The sequence below is a fragment of the Lepidochelys kempii genome, chromosome 9 (assembly GCF_965140285.1).
Source record: "Lepidochelys kempii isolate rLepKem1 chromosome 9, rLepKem1.hap1, whole genome shotgun sequence".
Lineage (NCBI taxonomy): Eukaryota > Metazoa > Chordata > Testudines > Cheloniidae > Lepidochelys > Lepidochelys kempii.
This window is the reverse complement of record NC_136388.1, coordinates 96,615,861-96,640,526: the sequence shown is the minus strand read 5'-3', so window position 1 is coordinate 96,640,526 and position 24,666 is coordinate 96,615,861. Positions and strand designations below refer to the sequence as shown.

The following is a 24,666-nucleotide window of genomic DNA, read 5'->3' as shown; positions in this document are numbered from 1 at the left end:
CAGATCTCGGTAGTCCTGGAGCCAAATTAGCGATCAACATAACCCAAAAGAGCCAGAATAGTGTGAGTTCATTGCTCCATGTACCGTAGTAGGATCTATTCACATAGAAAGAGTATGACAGGAAATACTTTGTTTTTTTTATATATATATATACACACTGTGTAATTTAATTATTAACCAATCAGGATGCTTTTGCTGTGTTATCTACCAATTGTAGTTGATAAAATACTCGGTCAGTCATTTTGCGGTGAGAATTATTTATATATAAAAATAATTCTCACCGCAAAATGACTGACCGAGTATTTTATCAACTACAATTGGTAGATAACACGGTAAAAGCATCCTGATTGGTTAATAACTTAGATGGGTTAATAATTAAATCACACAGTGTTTTAATATCATCTGCTGCAACGAGCTGCAGAAGACCCATTAAAGATCCACTTGTAGCTTGGGATCGTCAGTCTGAGTATTGCTGGTTTAGGCTTTCAAGTCCCTAAAGCATTTGGCGAACATCTTACGAAGGTGTTTTGGTAAGTGCAAACCGCAATGTTACTGTATGTTTTGCTGGCAGAGCGTGTCCACACAACCGTACAGCGGTCAGCTGGTGCTGCTGGGACGCAGGAAGTTTAGATGGTCATGGCTGAAACTCAAAGAGAAGAGCTGAAGAGCCAGTGGTTCTCCTTCTCCAGTATCTCTCCTCACTTCTGCTCTGCCAATCAAAATGGGACAAACCCCATTTTGAAACTCGCTCTTCCACTGGCGCTGTTCTTCCTACTGCCGTCAGCCTGCAGTCTGAGTCGGGATTTTCACCAGGAAGCTGTGTGTACAGTCTCCATGGTAAATGCTGGTAGGAGCCTGTCAATGAATCTGCTAAGGACATTTCTTCTGGTGCGGGACAAACCTGCCTAGGATGAGCTAGTTCCCAGATTTAAAAAGCGAGGGATGGTTTTCAGAGTAAGTCATCCTGCTGTGCTTGCCAAAGGGAGAGAGGGCTGAGTGCCATGCTGTGTGTATTTTGCCAGAGGAAGCCTGCCATCGCAGGGCGGGTTTGGGCGCCTCACTCTAAGGCACAGTCTGCTGCTTCACTGAGTCACAGAGCATACATGCTCACCAGAAACTGGCATGCCCTGGCAGCACGCACATTGGCTCTCATGAGGCAAGAGGAGCAACTTGGCCGCCGGCTGCCCCTCCTTGGGGTATGCTGTGTGAACTAGTAGGTCAGCACATTATCCTGACTCCCATGTTATACATAATTTACTCCTGAAATTGGCCTTCCCTTCCGATGAAGCCCTTGCAGACTGTACATCTCGTTTACATACCCCGGTGAGTAATCAGCATGAATGCATGGAAAGATGTGCAAGAGTCTCTTGTATATTTAACACCAATCGATAGAACCATGGAAACTCTCTGTTATTCAAATGTACACTCATGATGCCACAGATACTGTGCCGGAGACATTATTCGCACACGGTAACAAACTACAGTACTCCCTTAGCTGCACAGGCATTATGGGAAAAGCCTCAAAAAGCCAACCCAGAATTAATTATTTTCCATTACGCTCTGTTATTGTCAGTTTGTGTTAGCCCAAGATAATGCCAAATGTCACTACTAGAATTTCCATGCGAGTTTACACTGCGTAGGATAGGACATACTACCTGATAGAACGAAAAAACTAGGTAATGCCTAAGGGAGACAGGATATTTGCTGGGGCCGCTGTTCAATATAAACTGACACTAAACAATAGCTGTAACATTGAGAAGGCACTAGGCTGCAACCGTATGCCTGACTGTGTAAATTATTGATAATTATAGGCCATCCTAGGCTGAAACACACAAACATGTCCACTTTCCGAAGAAGATGTTTTCCTTTGTATCTATCTGATAAGCCGTCAAATCTCTCCCCATACCTAGATTAGGGAACAAATTCTGCCTTGATTTACACCCAAACAACCCCCAGTTTCATGAGGCAAAATTAAAGCCAGGAAAACTCCTGTCCCCAGAAATTCTTCCCCAAACTGTGAAGACTCTCTCACTGGCTAAAGACAAGGCCCTGTGTATTCTACGATCCATCATTTACCATAGAATTGTGCTCTGAAATCTCAGATTTCTTTTAAAATTATATACGTTTCTAGCCTTTATGGCTGTGGATATGATCATGAAAATGTGAACCAAGTGAAAATTGATGGAATATCATCTTCTGAGCCTGCAGAGAGCCTGGAAGATTAGCCCTGAGAGGTGCAAACTGTCCCATTCATCGCACTCAGGACACTGTGTATGCTGAGGTTCTGGGGGTGCAGAATTCGCCGTTCTTTGCATCTGAGCACGTGGCATTTTGTTTTTGGGCTTCCTGCTCTACTGTAACCTACCTGCAGCTGCCAGTTGCTGCCCAGCTTTCCACACAAGGAGTCAAACTGGATCTCAGTGCCTATTTCATCTAGTAATCTATGAAGTCAGGCAGCAGAGGATAGCTAGAACTGGAATCCAGGGAATGGGGGAGCTGGAAATGTAGAGTGGCCATCTAGGCTGCAGCAGTCAAGGCCCAGGGAGCTTGCGAGATAAGTTGCTGTAGCTGAATCCATGATCTCCACTTCCCCAGCAGAAACAGTGGACGGAGATTTTGAGCTGGGCTGCCTGGATGCTTTATGGGAGACAAGGCCCAACAAATGGAGTGGACCACCTGGAGAGTATAGGACAAAACCCATCCTCTAACTTCATCATGGGTTAATTTTACATGAATGAGTATTTTCAACTCTGAGCACCAGCAGTGTTCATGTCTGGGTGCTGGCGGGGGGCATGGCGGGGGGGTAAGGGGCAACGGGAATGAAGGGTATTTCATGGAGATAGAATAAATGATCATTAACACTGACTTGGGGGGTGCTTGCTTCAGAATTTTGTTCCACTGTGCGACAGAGCGCGTGGGCTCCTGGCTACAGACTTATAACAGCTGTCGGCAAAAAACGAAGGGCTGTCCCATGTTGGAATGATTTGAATGCAGAAGAATTTTTTTTTTAATTACTACAAATGGGATTTTCAATGTCTCACTGCAAAGCACAGCCAAATACTCCTCCATACAAGGAAGAGTAATCAAAACAGCCTTAAAATTAATGCGAAATGAAGGAGACTTCCTGCAAATGAGTAAGACTCAGCAGATCTGCAAGTGGGAACTACAATAAAGGGGAAAGAAAGAGGGTGGGGATCAGAATTTTACTGCAGTCAGAGCAACAGGTTGGAACCCAGCCACTGCTGCGTGGACTTTTAATTCAGGGGCTTGCCCAGCAGGGATGTATAGCCAAATAAGGTACATCTTCGTCGAAGAAAGGAAATAGTAATTCTTTAGCGCCAGATTCTCCAAAGCCTTATTCATGTGAGTGACATGTGCAGGATCAGGCCAATAGTGTATAAGGGTTTAATCCTGCCCTGCTGATGCTAATAGGAACTTTGTCATTACAGCAGGTTCAGGACCAAGGTAAATAGGCAGTGTGGCTTAGAGGGTAGAGCACTGGACCAGGAGAGCAGGGTTCTATTCCTGGCTCCACCACTGGGCTTCTGGCTGACCTCATACAAGTCATGTCACCACTCTATGACTCAGTTTCTCCATCTGTAAAATGGGGAGACTGTAAAGTACTTTGAGATCTACTGAGGAAAGGAGGTATTATTATTACATGCCATAGGTTTTCTACAGTTCTCTACATTCACTTCCAATCGGTGAAAGTAAAATGCTTTTCCATGATAAATATCTTCCATGTTGGGAAAGTGCAGGCCAGTTGGATCCATTTCTAGGATATATCCATCACATCCTCCTTTGCGGAGAACATTCATTATTTATGAAGGCTGGTTTTCAGCTCCAAGAAGCGTACATGATTTACACGTAGCCTGGTACTCTCTCTCAATGTGGTAAGTTTAAATGCATAATGCAAACACAAATATGTTGGAAACAGACACATCCGTGTGACTGTAAGAAGTCCCCTCATGGCTCTCTTGCCTAGAATGTCAGAACTCCATTAAAATAAGTCAAAATAAAGTATTTGGGTGGAACTGCCCCCAAGAGAAATAATCTGCAATTCAGGGGACTCAGTATGCTACATTAAAAGTTTATAACACAACTGAAATTATTACATTTGCCTGTTAGCTTCTTAACTCATTTATTTAAAAATAGACCAAGTGCAGCATTCTGCCAACATTCTGAACAAATCTATGTTATTTCTTTTAACTTGTAATGCCAAAACACCAGCAATTGTTTTAAAGAACAGCAGCATTTTATGATGCACAATGATCATCTTTTATTCTGTTCCACATGGGTTCTTATATCATGCTGATCACCATCGTATCGGAGTGCCTTCCAGGAGTGCATTAAGCAACCTGACTACACATCTTCCATGAGGTGTTTGTTGAAGGTTTAAACTAGATTTCGAGGATTCCCAATCTCGCTTGAGAGAGCTGGGATGATTGGCTGCATCCTAAAGGGGTATCACCAACTCTGTTGCATGGGATTCAGATTTGAAAGCAGCTCAGAACCGTAGACCTAAGATGGCCTTGGTTTACCTGGCCTGCAGCGTGCATTGCTCTCAGCACCTGTAATGACTGCACATGACAGATCCATGGCAACCTCATTGGTTCTGTCATATCAGTGAAAAATAACACTGCAAAGCAATGAATGTTAAAGAGAGAGAAGGGTAGAAACCTACATGGATCCGGGTGAAATGTGACATGATCAATGAAATGTCATAAAACTACTGGATTTCTGTTCTTACCCAACCTCCCTCCTTTGACATTTGAGAGCTTAATGAAAATAAAATAAATTGAAAAGATATTTGCTTTGTGGAAAAGGAAGACTGCATTTTGGTTTCCAGTTTACAATCTCAACAAAATTATACACGTTAGCTATCACTGAAACACCCTCTTGGTTCATTCCAACTCTTTTCAAGACAAAAAATTAGTTTAAACTAAACAAAACAATTGTGTGAATTTTTTTTTTTTTTGGTACTTGTATCAACATCACTGTTTTTAGTCCTCGTTTGCTCTTTTCCATTGGTCTCCTGGCTTAAAAAACCTCCTCAAAACTGTTTCACAGAAAAGCCCAAGGAAAATTGTTTCATTACTGAAATCATAATTGGGCTCAGAATTATCAGCACCAGGGACGGGGAGACAAGGAATGTGAACTTTAAAATGATGATGAAGTCTCATTATGTGAAATAACTCAGCTCTCTTGGAGTGAGACCCCTGCTTAAGACTAGAGATAATGTTAGTCTATTTCAGGCACGCTGCGTAGGCGAGCAAATTTTTTTTCTGTTGAAAAAAAATCTAATAAAATCCAAAGGACAGCGACGAACTTCTCTAGATTACCATGGAGATAACATTCGGATTGTTTTTCGGATGTATCACCATTACCTCCTCAAGTATATTTGTTTTCAGTGTTTTTGTAATGTATTTCCTTCAGACTCAATGGCAAGTATGTGCGCAGTGTTAATGTTTCCCTCAGTCAGACATCCCAGAGCACTCATTTTCAAACAGATTGAGATGGAAAAGAACAATACCCCATAATTCACAAACACACGAGGTTATCTGATGCATTCGGATGCCACTTACTATAACTACTGTCCTCCTCTTTTGTCCCATCAATTGTTCCATCTGTTTGCAACTGCAAGTGGTAGCCTTGCCTGCTATATAGTTTTGTTACTATTCCTTTAAGCTGTGGCTCTGTAAGAAAACAACAATGAGGTTAATTTATGAAATCTGGATGTGCCGTTGCATGTTGTCAGGCTTCAAAACAAATCTTCACTTTTGATTTCAGAGATGGAATATGAAAAAACACCAGGATTAGCAGCTTTATATCTGTTCCCATTTAGGCAAAGATCAAATTAGTGACTGTAAAAATCAATTGCCAAATGATGAAATGCCACTCTCTATTGGAATGTATGTAACACATTTAAATCTGCTTCCATTGAATACAAATTCCAACAGCGTGTCATTTGATTTAGGGAGTGTGCCCTATCTCATTTAAGATTAGAAATGTGCTGACAAAGAGTGTATTCTGGCTTTTAACAAGGTGTGAATTCTCAAAAAGAGGGAAAGAGAGAACTGCTAATATAAGGTAAGATAATGGTGTTGCCGGCACCCAGTGCCGAGAGGCTGAACAACAGCTTGAGTTGGTTCGTTACCCGGTGTGCTGCACCCAATAATCACAACGCAGAGCTGCTGCGAGTGCCTCCAGGCAGGAGGGGGGGGCCCAAGGACACCGGGGCCTAGTGCGAGGGGGCTTCATCGACACTCGTGGTCTTCCATCCCCTCGAGTTACCTAGTGGCCATGCCCCAGTGTTCCCAACAATGGTAATAAGAATGAAAACTGTATACCAAATCAAAAGCCTAAATATACAGCAGCTAAGGTTTACCATAAGAACTGCTGCAATTCCAATAAACAATCCACCGTTCTTTGCTGATCCAAAGAACATGCAGAATCAGAAGGGATAAACTAGTCAATGAACAGAGGTAAACAGAAGAAGGAAACCGCTTTAAACTCAGCAATATGTTGAATTGTAATGGGAATATTACCATAAAAGATGCTATTTCACAGACTGGGGGGAAAAAAGAAAAAGAAAAAACAGTTTTGATATAAATCTGCTTTATAATCATCTTCATGTTCAATGTTCGAAAATGAAATAGCCAAACCAACATTAGATCATTCTGAACTTTGAAGTAAATAGCAACAGGATTTGCTAAGAAGTCTGTACATTTAAAGAAAATATCTCGGCAATGCATCAAGAGGAATTGCAATAAAATAGGTCTACTTCCACTGAATCCCAATGAATCTGCATTGTGGTAATTGTCACACAGTTATTTTCATCAGACTGTGAAGCCTTTCTAGCAGTCTGCTCCAAAACCTTAGCTGATTCACAGATAAACACAATATGAAAATATGAATTGCCATTTTCAACCCAAAAAGTTCCCACATCTGGGCAAGACTTCCTGGTCTTAAAAGGAAAGAAATCAGGGTAGATATTCCGTTATACATATTTTGGATAGGATTTGAAGCAAAGCCTTATAATGATTTGCATAAGTATATTACTTCCTATTAGCAACCTTTAATAAGTGTACTGAGGGATGCATAATTTATATACACCCTCTCATTTAATATGAAACTAAACCAAAGGTCACTCTATTTTCTTGCATTAACAATGTTCAAAAAGCTCTTAGCAAATGTAGGCTCCCTTTTTCAACTAGCCACCCTATTATTTGGCTACATGAAAAATGCAAGCAAGTTCAGTAGCTACAGGCAGCTAGATTTTGGAAAAGCAAATTACTAGCAACATTGTTGAAGGGCTTCTGCTCTTCCTGTGTACAAAATGCACTGGATCAGAAGACTAATTCTTCATACCTGATCTTTTTCACCTCTGTTACATACAGAATTGTGGGTGTAATGATTTATATAAGATATTCCTAGAAAGGCGCAAGGGGATGAAAGGTTATAAAGGTCTAGAAACTGCTGGCTGACGTAAATAGCCTGTTCTCATATAATTAGCAAATAATAGCACAAGGCACAAAAATTCTAGAGACCTGAAGGAGGGAAAACAGATTCCTGAACATGTAGACAGATGAACACATGATTGAAGGAGAGGTAGGGCTCTGTGTGTGTGTGTGTGAGAGAGAGAGATGAATACATGACTGATCCATGGGTACACATGAGTGTGCATGTGAGAAAGAAGAGAAATCAATGGTGTGTGTCAGACAAATTAGTGATAAGAAAGTGTGGAGTGAGAAACCAGCTCTGTGTGTCTGTGTCCCCATGTCTATTGGCAATTACAATACCTGAGAGTTAATTTCACCAGTCCCCCTCCCCAGGCATGATGCACATTAGGGCTTGTGTTAAACAGAACAAAACCAAGCAGGTAACCCTTGCCAACCTGGTCGCCTTCTCCGTCTTTTCTTGGAGCTGAAGAGTTTGACCCTGGAGAACACATTCAGCTTGTTCTTCTCGCAGCTGCCCTTGCTCTTGCTGGGGCTGTTGACACACTTGCAAGCGTTGGATTTCTCCCGCTCCCTGGCTTGTCTCTTCTGGCGGATCAGGGAGCTGGCGATTGCTGCAGCCATGGCCGCCACCGCTCCGACGCCACCTGGGGGTCAGACACAGGGGCTCTGGGCGCTGGCTGCAGGTGCAGCCGCCAGCATGCTGCTCTTCCAGCCCCCAAAATCTGGGGCACTGGATCCCACCGCTAATACCTTCGGCGGATGCCGCGGCACGAGCTTTGGAGCAGAGGAGGCACAGGTGGGGATGCTTCCACCAGACCAAACCAGGATGCAACAGTTGAGCTCAAGTGGTTTGGTCAGCAGAGGAGAGCCGCTTTGTTCCTGGGCTTTTCTCCCTCGCAACTTCTGGCAGGGCAAAGTTTGCAGGCAGGGCTCAGCGTTCCTCGGGAGATCAAGCAGGTCACTGACAAGACATCCCTCGGTGCTTCTCCAGACGCGCTGTTCTCAGGCAGACCTGGGACCTCCACTTGGCACAAGATCCATGCACCTTTGCCCAGCTTGATTTTTCCAGTCAACTTTTCTCCCGCCTTCTCCTCCCCAGTCAAATCCCAGCAAGCACCTGTTAGGCTCTGGCAGAGTCGGTCTGTGGCAGGGTTTTCTGGATTCTTTTCCCTCCCTTCCCGGAGAAGGAATGTGAAGCGAGCAGGGAGGAAGGCACTCCACTGCCTGGAGCCCTGGCTGGCTGGTTCTGAATTCCTTGGAAAGCCCCCTCCCTAAGATTTTACCAGTGGAGCTTCAAATGCAGCCTCTCCTCCAGCGATGCTTTTGTATTTTGCATTGCAACGCTTGTAACCATTCAGCAACCAGCAAAAGGGCTCCCCGATGCCTGGTTGCCAGCAGCACCAGCCTTCAGGCAGCAAACGCACTCCCTTCCTCTCTCGCGCACACACACACCAGGAGCTGTGCGCTGGATATAGAAATCCGACGATGCAGCGCTCCCCTTACCACCTCCCCTCCCCCTTCCTCAGTGAAGGCAGCAACCCAGGAGATCTGCCCCAGCGCCTCTTTGTGTGGAGAGGTTCAGAGAGCAGGAACCCATGGAGCGGTTAGGCAGGAGGCTGGATCCTCTGAAGCATCTCAGGTCCCGAAGGGCTGCATAGAGAGCACCTGCTCTAGGACTAGAGCCGCCTCCCGGGGCGAGTCAGACACCCAAACAAACGTGACTGGGATGAGTAATTCTCCAGCAGCTCGGCCAGGGTGACCAGACATATCCATCACCAGGACGCCTGGCGTGGGCACCGGGGCAAAGAAAGGGGGCGGGATTGGTCTCTCAGGGGGCATGTGGGGCAGGATTTGGGGGAGGGTAGGGAGTCCAGTGGGGTAGGTTTTAAAAGCTGGGGGGGGGGGAGAGGAAAGGGGGCCAACGCGGCTCCAGCCAAACCCTCCCCCCTTCTCAACCTTTCCCAATGGAAATCGGGATCCAGGAAAGCCCCATGTACCCCTGTGACTCTCTTGATTGTTTTCTCCCTGCCTTTCAACTCCCTCTCCTTTTGCATTATTTCACACCATACCTGCTTCGAGCTCTACCTTATTCCTGGCCATTCCCGGAGACTGGGAAAACCCTTGTGGAGGAGGAGAGTTTTCCAGGCTTGTTCTTTCTCTCTCTCTCTCTCTCTCATTTTCCCCTCTCTCACCCCACGTCCTGGTCCTTGCTCCTAGGCAAGCTCAAGCCCTGATCCTTGCTCCTAGGCCAGCTCAAGCCCTGATCCTTGCTCCTAGGCCAGCTCATCCCTCCCCATCTCTTCCTTGATGGACAGAAAGGTCCCTGGTAGGCGTGGGGGAGGCTGGGTTGTTGGTTTGAGGATTAAGGGGGGAGGCTGCTAGATTGGGAGGGCTGGAGAAGGCAAGAGTGGGGTTGCCCGTTTGGAGGAAAGGTGGGGGAAGGAAGAAGCAGGGCCCCATGGAAGTGGGGAGAAAGGAAGGAGGTGCTGGGGAAGTAGAAGTTCAGGCAGGTTGTGAGGGAAGGAGAAGGGTTGCTGGTTTGTTGGGGCAGAAAGGAGGAGCTGCTGGTCCAGTGTGGGTGGAGGCTGTAGGAGTCTGTCTGTTGCAATCAGGCAGAGGATGAGCAGCAGAGCCTTGTCCCAGGAGCTCTGGTCCTATCGTAGTTAATGCTCTTCACTGTGGCCACAGCAGCCTCCATTTATATCTGAGTCACAGCAGCAGGAAGGAAAGTCCTGTGGGCCAGTGAATGAGGCAGGTCGACCTGGGATCTTTGTGCAATTCTGCCACTGATTTTTGTGCAACCTTGGTCAAGTCACTTCCTCCCATAGACCAAGAGCCAATGGCTTGGAGCTGAAGGAAGTCAAATTCAAAGTGGAAATAAGGCACAGTTTGAGACATGGAGGCTGATTAAGCACTGGGACAACTTATTTGGGGTCATCGTGGATTTTCCACCACTGGAGAGTCTCTAAACTGAGACTGGTTGTTTGTCTTTGCAAAAGGTATGCTGCAGCTCAGCCAGAAGTTACAGGCTTGATGCAGAAAATACTGGATGGGATTCGATGGCCTGTGGTAGGCAGGAGGCCAGACCAGAGGATCCCTTCTGGTCTCAAAATCTATGAATCTGTAACTGCCCTAAAGAGATAGGGGAACAGGGGCCAGGGGAGCAGATATTTCTTTTGCTGCTGCACGACTTGGCTTAGGATTTGCAAAGCAGCACCACCTCCAGCTCAGGTCAGCCCAGCAAAAGGCACGTGTGATGGGGTGACCTGGCCTTTGTGGCTTCCTACAGGAGGCCCTGGGGGCCTACTACACCCCACCCCAAGAGGCCGCCAAGTGACACAAAAGGAGCAGTGAAGGTGGCTCGTCCAGGGCCACCTAGAGAGGCCTCACAGAAGCACCCAGCCAGGGCCTAGCAGGTCAGATAAAAGGAGCTACGGGGCCTTACCCCGCCAGTCCCTGGCTGGGACCAGAGGAGTGTGGCAGGGTGGTCACCCCACCATGCCTTGAAGGGCTTAAAACAGCCCTAAGAGAGGGCTGTAGCCGGAGGAAAGCTGGGCTGATTGGGGGAAGTAGCCACAAGTGGGGCCATGCCCCAATCAGGCCACAGCTGGCCCTATAAGAAGGCTATTAGCCAGGAGCTGAGACAGACACTCTCTCTAGCTACCTGGAGATAGGAGGACCTAGCTGCCTGGGAAGCTGAGGAGGGTACCTAGGGCAGAGCAGTGCTGAGGAAGGGCAGAGGGAGCTGGGGAGCTCCAGCTAGCAGAGCCCCAGGCTGCAGGCCGAGGTAAAGGCCCACAAAAGGGTACTAAGGCTGCAGAGGAGCAGCCCAGACCTAGACAGAGGCAGCTGGTCCAACCCCCCTTGCCGATGATGAGTGGTACAGACTGCAGTCTGCCCCAGATAGCGGGGTCTAGATGATGACTGACAGTAGCCACTGAGGCAAGGGAGGGATAGGAGGTTGGGGGTTCCCCTGGGAGGGGAGACCCAGACTGGGGGGGTACTGCCAGGGGGCAGAACCCTAATCTAGAAGGGCACCGTGGTCCCGGAGGGGCATTGGGCCAGCGGCAGGCGAGACACCGACCGGTAGAGGGCGCTCCTGGCTGAAAAGAGCTAATTCCCTGGACAACCAGCAGGAGGCTCCACAGCGGTGAGTCGTCACCCCGTCACAAGGGGCAAGGAAAGGGGCTCCCTTTGGCCACAGGAGCTCAAGGGATAACCAGAGTTTGTTTCTGGTTGTGTTTTGCTTTGCTGGGTTTGCAGGGAGAGAGAGGACCTGAGAACCTTAACCCTGAAATAAGGGTGAAGCAAAAAAGGGCCAGGCAGACAGAGGCCCAGGGAAGAAGCAGCAACAAATTGAAATTGAGCAGTATGTGGCTGCTTTTTATAGGATCCTTGGGCTGGAGCCTGGAGTAGTGGGAGGCCCCAGCGTCCTCTCCTGGCCACAGGTAAAGGAGCATAAGCCCCAAGAAGACCTTATTTGTGAGCCTGAACAAAAGGGCTGAATTTAAAGGGTCCTGACCTGGGCCTGAAGACCCTAGCAAGGGGAAAAAGATTGATTATTTGTTGGACTCTTCACTACCCTGAAACGGTTCATTTGGACTTTGTGACTTAGTTGGAGGACCAAGCCACTGAAGACCTGCCAAAGTCAGCTGGCAACCTGCAGGGGTGCCAGGGGTTAGAAAAGGTCTGCAGTACCACACCCAGCCACTAGGAGATACTCAAGGGGTGAGTGCCCCCTTTACACCAAGAGCCCCAGTGTCTAGGGCTGAACAAAAACCAGGAACTGACCCAGTTTTAATAAACCCAACAGGAAGCCCAGGACATGCCCTGGAAAGGCGGAGGCTCCCAGAAAACTTGGACTTATGGTCATCCTAAGCCAGAGCATCAGACCAAGAGCTTCCAAAGGCAAAACACTTCTCCAATGTCAAACTCCTTTGCTTCCTTGGGCCCATAACCCTTGCCCCCTGCTCCATACATAACACATCTGTAGTCCAAGCAGGAGCTCTGAGCTCGGAGCATTTGTTTCGCTTGGAAGGCAAGGGGCTCTCTCGCGCCTTGCCTTCCCTCTTATTTCAGACTCATTGAGCTCATGCAATACCTGGCCCTTTCTCAATGTGCTGACATGGAAGCCGGATTACCTTCTCTTCATGCCCTGACAGGGGAGCTAGATGTTATTTGCTACAGCACCAACCTGGAATAAAAAGAATAATGCCACACCATTTCTTAAATTCTAACTGCTACAATAAAATGCAATTCACAGTAACTTTGCAACTGTCACATTTGTTTCCTTGAGTAGAAATAGCTTGGGACACAGTGGAGAACAATTTCTGTTGCAGCAAAACATAGCATTAGCAAGGTCTTGCTAACAGAAATGCCAATCCCTTTGTAACATTTTCAGATACTCAGTTTAGTATTAATAATGTGTCTGAACGGAAGCAAAAGCTATGCCACACAGCCTGAGACCCTGTTTAATTGCAAAAGTATATCTTATCTATAGCCATGCATTCCCTTCCATCTATCAGTCAGTCCCCATATGTACCCAGCTAGCTAGCGAGATGGCTTTTATCAGACACCTATCCCTGTGATATTTATATGATCGTGCTAAATGAGTACCTTCTGTAGATGCTTAAGCTACAAAATAACTGGAGCCATCTAAAAAGCATTTAAAACACTGACAAATTCTTAACTGGAGAAATACTAACTTACAAAAATAAACTTGCCATTCATAAGTTGCACCTTCACACCCATCCATCAGCTAACTCCAGATACTTGAGATGAGATCTAGTAAAGCCAGCTAGTTAGGTATTATTAGTAAGGGAGTGTACTTACAACCAAATAATTTATTGTGAATTTTCCTTTGTTTACCCTTTGCAAAATATCCAGAAGTGGAACATCATTTTCTCAAATGTGTTCATAATTCTGCAACATTTTTTCATTAATTGTGTTTACTCTACAGCATGGTATTCACTACTTGATATTTAGAATGAAAGATGTGGTGCTTAGGTGTGATTGGTCATGAAGTCACATGATAGTATTTCATGCTGCTGAATGGATGAGCAGAACTCTTATAATCCAGTTACTATTGAAAATGCATGTGCAAAGCAAATTTTACTCTTGCTTTCCATGAGCATTCTCGCAAACAAGTTTAAAATCTGCATTCATCCTAAAAAAAACTCAGTTGCACAAATGTTCCAGGACAGATCATATAAATGAGGAGCAAAACCAGAATACGCTAATTCAGATTAAAATTTCAACAGTCATCAACCGTTTTTTCATGATCCGTCTCCGTCACTGAAGCCTTCTACAAATATGCCTTCTTCGTGCCCACAATGGGGCCCTGAGTTAGGATGAATTTCTCTGCCACTGAGCGAAATCTTTTTTGAGCAGATTGCTTCAAGTTCTTACTGACTATGATGAATTTATATCATATATTTATATTTACTTGTTCAGCCAGAATGATGAATACATTCTTTCCATTTTCCCACGAAAAGCATGCTAAAAAAAAGTAATAAAATACGCTAGTTCTTTTGACTACCTGAAGCTGTTTTCCTGATATATTCCAAGTAACTTCTAAATGGAGAAGGCAGCTAGAACCTCTTGAGGCAGCTGCCTTAGTCTTGTACATATAAATGTGACAACTCCTCGTTAAAAATCAAAGGGCGAAATGCTGGCCTCACTGAAGTCAATGCCTAAGCCAATCACTGAGAACTATAGATCAGAATGAGAGCTATATGGGGCGCAGATTATTCCATGTCTGCCCACAGTGGGTTTCTTACACCTTCCTCTGGAGCATCTTGGGCTGGCCTCTGTGAGAGACTACTGGGCTAGATGGATCTTGGGCCTGATCCAACATGGCAATCTCTGTGTAATGACAAAAAATCCCATTGATTTCAATAGGCCAAAGATTTCGCCCAAGTTTTTTTCTTCTCCCTGCAAGTACCTATTAGATTTCTGCTAATGAGCATTTCCAGCCTTTGGATTCAGATAATCAAAATGTGCTCAGTCAAAATGTGTTTAGAGATTCCAAGGCATTGGTCAAGAGCCGGGCTGGTGCATATGGTGCCCAACTACCCTCCAAACCATGGTTGGCTGCCTAGAGGAAAAGCAAAGGCTTTTGCTCTGAACCAGTATGCACAAGCTGGCTTTCCCCTACATGAAAAGGTCTCAACTATCATGGCCCCAAACCAGGGGCATGCATGGGAGCTCTGTTCCCAATTCCAGGGGAAAAGTGCAAAACTTTCATTTTATGCTCCATCTCCTTGATGCATTTGTGCTGCAGCGGGTCCCGCAGTGCCATGGTTTTCCCCCGAGTTTGAATTCATACCGAGTGCCTGTGGGCAGTGCTCTCATGAACCATACTGTAAATTCTGACAATCTACAGTCTTTGTAGCTTACCGGATTGCCAGCTGTAGTCTTGGGGGTGCTAGTGAATAGAATGACTTCCTTTCCTGCCCCCACTGATCACGTATTCTGTTCTGGCACAGGAATGTCTACAGATGTGATCTAGTGTAAAACAGTGTATCAGTGAAATACTGCTGTCAGAGGAAGGAGTGCTGGTTGGAGAGATGGCACTTCCAGGCTGCTTATTAAAGTGAATTTTTGATAGGTACATGTGCCTAACATGCTACTTTCAGAGAGAGCAGAAGTTCTCAGTGCTCTGTGTGGACATTAAAGATTCTACTGGCATTTATTCCCAACAGCAGGAGCTTGCCCAATGCCCCAGATTCCCCAACCTTGTAGGGCTGCAGCATGCAGCCCAACGTGCGCACACAGCTATTTTCTTTTGCCCCACACACGTGCATTTTAGTGTTGCTTTACGGTAAAGCACTTGGGAGGATAAACCGTACCTGTCTTTCAGAGTACAAGCTCTTTGGGACAGGGCTTTTTCCATTACCAAGCACATTCGATGCTCAGCAAAGGGTAATGAAAGGTGCTCCACTGATCTCAACTGGCTGCACACTGCGAGAGAACTGACATTTTTGGAAGAGGAGGGCATTTTAGGGGGGCAAAAGACAACATTTTGCCTCTGTTAAGCACCCATTGTCAATCATTCCATCTTCCAAAAATATCAGCCATTCAACACCTGTATGTGTAGCCACTCATCCAATGCATCTGCTAAAGGAAAGGTCACAATGCAGATACTAACGATCAAGTGAATACTCCAAGAACTCCATCCATAAACCCTCCAGACTCTACCTGTCTCCACACACCTAAATTAAGTTGGCAGCTTGTGACCGGTACTTCTGTAAAGGGGCTGCTCAGTGCATAAGAAATACACTGGCTGGGAACATGCTGCTTTACTAAACTAGATAGCAAACAGAACCGGGGGGGGGGGGGAACTCCCACTAACTAAGCAGGAAGTAACGGAGGGGTGGAGCATGGTTCCAACCCATCATACTTTGAGTAACCCAGTTAAACTTTTGATGACCACTTTACTACAGTTACAAAGCCTGGCACAATGTAGCCATTCTCTGTCCACATGAGCATGAATGAAAGTCTACAGCGTCACCTCTCAGCAGGATGACATTCAGACGCACAGATGCAAATGATGGAGTATTATCCATGAAACATTTACATCTCTGCATGGAGCCAAACTAGAAGAGCAGTCTATGAACCACTGTCAATTTTTCCAGGTGGGGAAACCTTATTCTGTGACAAAACCCCATACCCAATTCCTCCCAGGCACGAGGCCTGGATAGCAACACATTGGCCACTTGGATGCTTTGCTCCTTTTTGGTACTTGACATCGCTGCAAATAAACTCACTGGGCTGGCTCTGAGAAGGGGTCTCTCTTCTATAGTCATTCTTCTCCCACTTATACCCATGGAACTCCTGTGACTTCCCACAAGCACACTCCCCACTTTGTTCAGAAGATGCTTGCTCATTTGGCCCTGTTGCTGTGATTCCTGGTTCCTGTTATTGAAGTAAGATCTGGTATGTACCATTTTTCTAGTGTTGCTGACAAGGATTCAGACTTAATGGACAGCTTCGCACTGTGGTTCTGAGACCTTCTGCCTATTCAGAGAGAAGCACACTCACGGCATTGTAGACCAGACTACCTTTTCTGAACCAGTTGTTTAATTTCACACATAACTGTGGTACAAAATCTATTTGCGTTAGGCAGGATGGGAATCCAGGTATACTAAGTACAGGGAGGAACTAAAGAAACTAACCAGCATTAGCCAACCAATGGAAGGGACTTGGATTCCAGAATACCAAGAGACTTCCCGTCCTGCTGGTATGCAATGCCCTTCCGGAAATTGAGAGGCTTTGCCAACAGATTGCACCGTGAGACATATTACACCCAAAGGGCCAGATCCTTAACTGGTGTAGATCAGCTTAGCTTCATGACCTCCATGGAACTACACCAATTAACACCAGCTGAGAATCTGGCCTCAACATTTGATAAGAGAAGGGAGGCAGTGTTCATGTAGGATTACACTGTAAGAGAGAACGCTGGGAATTCACTGTATAACATTAGGGCAAGTCACTTAGGACCAGATTATGCCCGTTGCTCAAATGGGAGCATAAAGGAAGGAGAGAACACTTACAGCATCGTCTCCACTTGCGCCACTCTGCAGGGGGAGCTGGCCGTGTTAGCCCTGCAAAGGGGAGACATAGGGTCTTTGCTACCTAGTTCTGCTAGAGCCGAGCAGCTGGAGAGGGAAGTGGATACTCCCCATTGCCTAGTGGTTGCATTCCCCCATGGTCTTTGGGAGCACGAGGAAATATTATGCCCACTTCAGGTACAATGCGTCATGTAGTGCTCAGCAAGGAGCTATGGTTGTGTGCCTCAATCCAGCTCTTAGCCGGTCTGGGCCTTGTTTACTCATCGTATTGAATGATTACAAACATATTATAATGAATATAATAATACTCACTTACCAGTCAAGGGTGCTGTGAAGCATTCTGCATTAATAATTAATAATGGTGAATCACTTGGTGATCCTTAGGTGAAAAGTAGGATAAAAGTATAAAAAGGGAAAGATTGTTAATGAACCTAGACACATTCTTTCTCCTGGACGGTTCACAAGAATTAACCAAAATAGGAGCAAAATAACATTAGGGGTTAGAACCAAAGCTTCTGCTTGCAGCAAGTTGAAACATGTTCTGAGCATGAAATCAAGAACAATTTCATGCACATGTTCTTCTTCACCAGCAAGTAAGGAGCAATACATCTGTTACTATTCTTACTGAAATTTCCATTAGCATGCTAGATGCATTTCCAGGGAAGCAGACCCCATCAGAAAGCCTAGGAACAGGTTGTTGCTACATAAAGACACAGAGATTTAGATCACTTTGGTAACACTTCACCCACCAAGCACCATTTTTCAGACAATGAGCATCACTTGAACTAGAATTGAGGCATGCAATACCATAAGGTGACTAGGTAGCTCTAGGGTCCCTAACATGTGTTTGCAACTAGATCCCCTAAATTAAGTCAAATTATTATATAAACATGATATTAAGATTTTAATTAAAAACACAGCACAAATGTATGGCCTAGTCCCTTCCTTACAATTTACCCATCATATCACCTTCAAGCACTGATCTAAAACACTCACTAACATGGAGCCATCAGCACGTGCTCATGACTTAACTGACAAACCTTGAGATCCAATCACCGCAATTCTCATCCGACTCCCTCTCTCCTTTCCGTCTGTTACTCTCACTTGTCAACCTCTCTGGGCGGGAACCTTGGGTTGCTGGCCCCGTAAAGTACTTCACCTACTTCTGTGCAATGAGAAACTTTAGAATCATCATCATGTCGACGTCCTTATTTAGGTTGGATTCCAGCTGAAGCCAATTATATTTATTTTAGGGTTTTATAAAATCTTAGCCGATCATTCTAACATCATTTGGAGTTTTGCCTGAGGAAGGAAGGGCAGCTGGATGAGAGCCAGAGACTGGGGGCCGAATCCTACTTGTTTTATTCTTGCAAGCAAAATCATGGTTCACCAAGGATTGAACTTAGGACCTCCAGTGCTAAAAGCATGAACCTCTATTACAAGAGCTAAAGGAGCAACTCTGCCTACCTGTAGCAGACTCGTTTTCTCTGTGGTCCAGCCAACAGATGAGGATGTGCTACACAGACCAAACAGGGGGTTACACAAGTGGCCCAGATGTATGGCTCGTGTAACTCCACTGAAGCCCACCTTAGTCCATGTCCCAGCACAGCATGCTGGGAAGCCTGATTTTGACATCACTTATTCATGTTGAACCTGTATCGCTGCCTTTGTTTAGTCAACACAAGTTTAGTTTGTTTAGTTTGGTTAAACGTGAACTCAAAACGAATTGTAAAGTTAAAGCGAGTCAACAATGGCAAAGAGGTTACCAGGGAAATATTTATCAAATCATTTCCTCCTGATGAGGCTGGTGGCTTGAAAGGGTCCATCAAATGCAGAAATTGCTGAGATGACCCACAGAGACAAGAGCCCGTTATGCAAAACACTCTCTAATTCATGACAAAATTCAACTGAAAAATCCGGTTGCTTTAGTTACATCCGTGTTGCATGTACAGCATTCAGATTTTCATTTGCAATTGTCTTTAGGCTGAAACATACAGTTTCATGGAAAATGCTCTCTGATCAGAATAGTGTTGGGGTGATGTGAAAAACCTGAAAACTTTTGGGCTTGGAGTTTTCACTTTTTTGACGAAAAACTGAAAAGTTTTGAAGAAAATTTTTATCTAATATTTTTTGGGGAGGGAAACCATTTCCAGACCAGCTTTAGTTACACATTCTGAATGAGCACATCCATCAATCTCCCTAAGAGCTGATCCCTCCAGGCCACAAATGAGATGCACTGGTGAAGCAATGAAGCTCCCGTCTCTTTCCTCTGTTTTGTTCCCCTCTGTTCTGTGGGTTCAGGTCTTAAGCTGTATCAATCCAAAAGCTTGCAGGAACATTCAGTTCTCTCTCTCACCATGACGTGGAAAGATCTGTGCAATAAAGTGACTGCTTCACCTGCATTCTGCCTTCAAAATTCATCTCAGCTTGGGCTATTTCTAACCATCCAAACCTCGGAGCAGCTTCAAACAGCTGGCATTTATTAAAAAAGCAAACCACAACCAAAAAAATGTTCCAAATGTAGGAAATAATCCTTCTTTCCCCCCACAATTACAATGGACTGAGGGTCAGGAGGGTCAATACTGAATCATGGACTGGTAACAGGCTGAAAGTTCAATACCCCATGGACAAGCTGGACTAGAAATGGCATCTTTCACCATTGGAGAAAATTTGGAAATCCTTCCTTTCAAATGGTTTTCTTTCTAGACCCCATAGATTGTCAGATACAATCTGGATGGCCAAAAATCTATTTTTGAGGATTCTAAACTTTATTAGCTCTATTTTCTCTCTCTCTAAAGTCTATGCCAATTGACCCAGGGTGATATGGCTCCTGGCTTTTTCACGTTGCAGGACACAAAAAATAATATCAAGCCAATTAAATAAAATCCTCTTCAAAAAGCTTTGTAAAATAATTCTTGCTGCAAAATAAGTGGCATAAACAAAATAATGGGAATGAGCAACAGGGAATGGATCACTTGATGATTACCTGCCAGGGGCACCTGGCATTGGTCACTGTCGGCAGACAGAATACTGGTCTAAACGGACCTTTGGTCTGACCCAGTATGGCCGTTCTTATGTTCTAAAATACATGATTACATGTGTAGTATAAAATTATTTACAGCACTCACTCGGTATGACCTGAATAACTCACTGATGTGATAACTTTACCATTGACAACCATCCCAAAGTCATGCTGATAACCACCACATACATTTAATATCTTTGCTTTCTTTACATATTATAGGGCTAAATAGGTGTACATGTGTGCATATGCAATCATGCACAGTATAAACTTTAAAGGTTACAGATAGAAGTATCTTCCTGTCTTCAATAGAGTCCTTATTGACATGAATCATTGACAGCTCACTCTACTACTTGCAAAAATACGAGGAAGAGCAAATTAAGTTGAAATGTTCTGTCACTGTTTACAGCAAAAATGTCGTGTTTCTGAAAGATCTAGACACTGATCCAAAATAGATTCATAGGCTTGTTTATCAAATCAAATGCACAATTCTGTTAGTAACACAACTAACGCAACACTTGTTGCGGTTATGCATACGTACATTTAGCTTGGATTAAAAGGCTGCAATGAAAGGAGCTTTTTTCCATGAATGGAAACAGCTTAACTGACTGTGTGAGTTCCCGCAAAGAAATAGCAAAGAAAATGGAGTGCACTCATGTTCTGAATTATTTAAAAGTACTTCTGCTTGACCATCTTTTATAAACTAAGACTATGAAGAAGGACCTAACCCCATCCAAGCTGCAGAGCTGGAGTCACATAGTTTATGAATACAAATGGCAAGATCCCAGGAAACAGTGCACCCACTGGCCCATGCAGATGATGTCCCAACTCCAATATTCACAAGTTGCCGAAAGATCAGGTTGAGAATCTAAGTACTTGTCCAATCACAAGTTCTACAGTCTAAGGCCCTGATCCTGCAATTGATTCTGCCCTGGTCGAATAGTGCACTCGCATGGAGCCCTGCTGAAGTCAAAGGGCCCAAGGGTCTGCGCACACAGTTCACCTTGCAGGATCAAAGCCTGAACTATGATTTATTATTTGCATTATCATACTGAATATCATATTATTAGCACAGTCCTGGAGCAGGACCCCACTGTACAAAGGCAGAAAAAAGAGACAGTCTCGGCCCCAAACAATTTACAATCTGAGTAGAAGACAACAGATAACAAATGGATATAGACAGATGAGGGAGCACAAGGAAACAATGAGATAATATTGGTCAGCACAATAGGTAGTGGTCTCAGCACATCAGCAGCCTTACTGTTGTCAATCTGACTAAAATATATGATTTTCAGAGGGGCTTAGCACTGGCAGCTCCCGTTGGCGGTAACTGAAACTGCCCAACACCTCTGAAAATAATTCAGACTTGATAATTATGGAACATTTTAAACATAAGCTAGAGCTATTTTTCTTCCCCTCTCTCCATTTAGACTTGCGGATACAATCCAGACATACAATCAGCCGCCCCGAGACTGTGACCGAGGAATACGAATGGAATGAAATCCGGAGCTGAAGCTGTAATTCCATGGAGAACTTTCCGTCTCATTCAGTCCTTTCTTTTCTCTCTCCCTCTTTCACAGCTGTGTCATATGTAACATGTCTTGCTCAGGTTTTCAACCTTAATTCTGAATTTCTTGACTATTACTGGTTTAAATCTGAATCTTAATAAAGGGTTCTGATCCAAAAATCTTTCCACTGACTTCAGGGGGCTTTGAATGAAACCCACAGGTTTTTATCACTGAATCATCCTACACAACAGTTAGATGGAAACAGTTCTGAAATAAACAAAGAAGAAAAGTGTCCATCATATTCAGTAAAAGGCCAGATGCATCAAGTTACTGATAAAACCAGAAACAAGAGGGCCACCTAGAGTTAGTTCTTGTCACTACCACAACAAGGGTCGTTGCAATTTCCTGTTCCATTTTAACTTCTGTTACTGGTGATATTTAATTACAAAATATGTATATAGTACCTAAAGCTGTAATCAACAGCAAAGGTGTGTGATATTGAAAGCACAGAGTTCAAATAGGAAGAAAGAGTTGCTGGGTTTTTATATTTAACCCAAATCCATTTTAGATTTGCTTAATCCAGACAGGTTTCAGAGTAGCAGCCGTGTTAGTCCGATGAAGTGAGCTGTAGCTCACAAAAGCTTATGCTCAGATAAATTGGTTAGTCTCTAAGGTGCCACAAGTACTCCTCTTCTTTTTTGTTAATCCAGACACTATCCCTGTTAAAGTCTTAAGTTCAAATCAGTAGATCTATACAATACTTCCACCAAGGAGATAATACATACCTGATCTGAATTAAAATTGCTACATGTAAGTAGAAATGCTTATCAACTCGGGTTAAAATCATTTTGTTATCTAATGAAATTAATCGTCAGCATCATTTCTACTGGAGGATTTAGTAGGGCTTTATCCTCTGTCTATGGTGCTGACTAGTTTATCTACAGATTCAGGCATGAGATTATATGGTATCTAAGGTCCAGCTCCAAAGCCTGTTGAAATCAACAGCCTTTACATGGACTTCAGTGGGCTTTGAATCAGGCCCTGTGGGCCAAATCCTGCTAACCTTAATCAAACATAAAGCTTAGAGGGACTGCTGTGTGAGTAACAAAAGAAGGATTTGGTTTGTAGCTTTGAACTGGCATTAATTTACCATTTTCTGGCTTTATAGCTACCCACTGATATTTATTTCATGCCTCATATGGCCAGACAACTTTTTAAAGAAAAACAGAGATTTGGAAATCACTTATTTGTTTAGAAAGCATGTATTTTAATAACTATTTTTTTAAAATTAGAGGAAATGTATCCATTAGTAGTTTAATACTGGAATTAGAAGGGTGAGAGATAACATTTGGTAATACTTTAAAAAAAATTGATCAGTCATTTCAGATCAGTTGGTTTTCTCTCCATATTTATATTTACCGTGTTAATTTCATTGAGCAATAACATGGATGTCACATGCCATTTACCAAAAGGTAGTCTATTTCAAATAAAGCATTATAGACACCCAAGAAAACAGTACAGTTCAAATATATATATATATATATATATAGCTTGAGGTTCTAGTTATGGCTTGATTCTAGAGGCTTTTTTCAGGACTTCTTGGGTTTGTTTTTCTCTGGCAGCTAAAGGGCGCTGGTTCAGTCAATAATTTGATCATTTCATATCGCGAAGGGGGAGAACACATTTTCACTATTAAGGAGATATTAGTTATATCTAGTGAAGTCATTTGCAACAGAATAACTGTGTTAAAATGCATTGTTGCCTACATTTTCATATTTAATTTAAAAAAATGCTTTAAGGATATCAACACAGTTGCAATGTTTCCCTTCGCTGACATTAGCTGCAGTATTCCCATGTAACAGGAATTAAAATAGACTGTGAACCAGTGCCCATATTTTACTTACTTTAAAGAAAAAAATAGCCTTAGACATCGCAAGAAGTTCACATGCAATGTTTAAAGGCCAGTAAATCTGCTCATGCCACATTTATTTAACTATTGCTGTTGAAACAGGGACACCATGCCGCTTTAGCGATATGCAGTGATACTATCTACCATTCCAATCAATATGGATTAACCATAACAGTTGCTTTCTTCATTTTACAAAAGTGCGTTTACATAGTAACCAAACCGAGGGAAAAGAAGAGGGATTGAATGATTAGGATATAAACTATGCCTTAAAACCTTCATCCACTTCCTTCTCATTGTTACAGAAGGATTACTTGCCAGGAAAAAGCCTTCCAGTTTATTCTTCTAAAAAATATTGCTTAAATACATCTTACCTGAATAAGACTTTCTTAATCCCAAAGCCATGATTCCTTACAAGCTGATCCTACCCAGACAGTTGCCGTCTACATTTGGAGCAGACACAGAGAGAGTAGACCAGAGAAAGTTTAAGGCATATTGAAAGTATTCTCTAAGGTACCAGCCAGAAACATCAAACCCAGACTCGTGGTATAGAGAGATCATTAATGGGCATTAGTGACAGACCATTATGACTTTCAGAGCTCATGAAAGATTCATAATGTAGCAGTGTTGTTCTGGCAACGTCTAACCATTTCTTGGACAAACATATGGCTCTTCTATACTATTTACTTAAACGTATTATTTTCGAGTGTAAAATTTTATTTTCTGTCTTCTAGAATTACAAAAAATGATTGTAACAGGATGCTGCAGTGCATTAAGCCAGCCTTAGAAGCCTGCTCCTTGGTTTGGTTGATGCCTTTTATTGTAAGGCAGTTTGCAATATGAATAGCTCCACAATAGCTTTTGTGAAGTCGAAAATATATTATTCTTTTTTCAAAGCTGAATTATTGATGAACAGTAAATGCTACAAGTGTAGAAAGCATTTACAAGAATAACGTTTGCTAACTATCCTGTGATAATTACTGACATTTCTAGCCTAACCTTTAAAAATCCACAAAGATCATTTATTATTTACATTTAAAACTGAGTGAAAAACATAGTGAAACCATTCTAGTTGGGTCCACAAATGGGATCTTCAGAATGTAGTGGTAAAAAGTGGAACACAGATGTAGGAGTCAGTTCGGAAGAGATGGTACTGTAAATACTATCAGCCAACTTCTTACCACAGTTACCGTGC

General features: G+C 43.7%; 1 protein-coding gene across 12 annotated transcripts in view; it reads right to left on the bottom strand.

The window, feature by feature from the left end:
* The window catches only part of FGF13 (fibroblast growth factor 13), a 350,687-nt gene that overhangs the window by 75,630 nt on the left and 250,391 nt on the right, over window positions 1-24,666 (bottom strand). For 11 of the 12 annotated variants that reach the window (XM_073358426.2, XM_073358428.2, XM_073358429.2 and 8 more), the window contains one exon: window positions 5,586-5,696. In XM_073358426.2, coding sequence (XP_073214527.1) covers window positions 5,586-5,696 — 111 coding nt within the window. Of the gene's footprint in view, window positions 1-5,585; window positions 5,697-7,897; window positions 8,919-24,666 lie in introns of those variants that run through there. The other variant, XM_073358431.2, reaches the window with a different exon arrangement.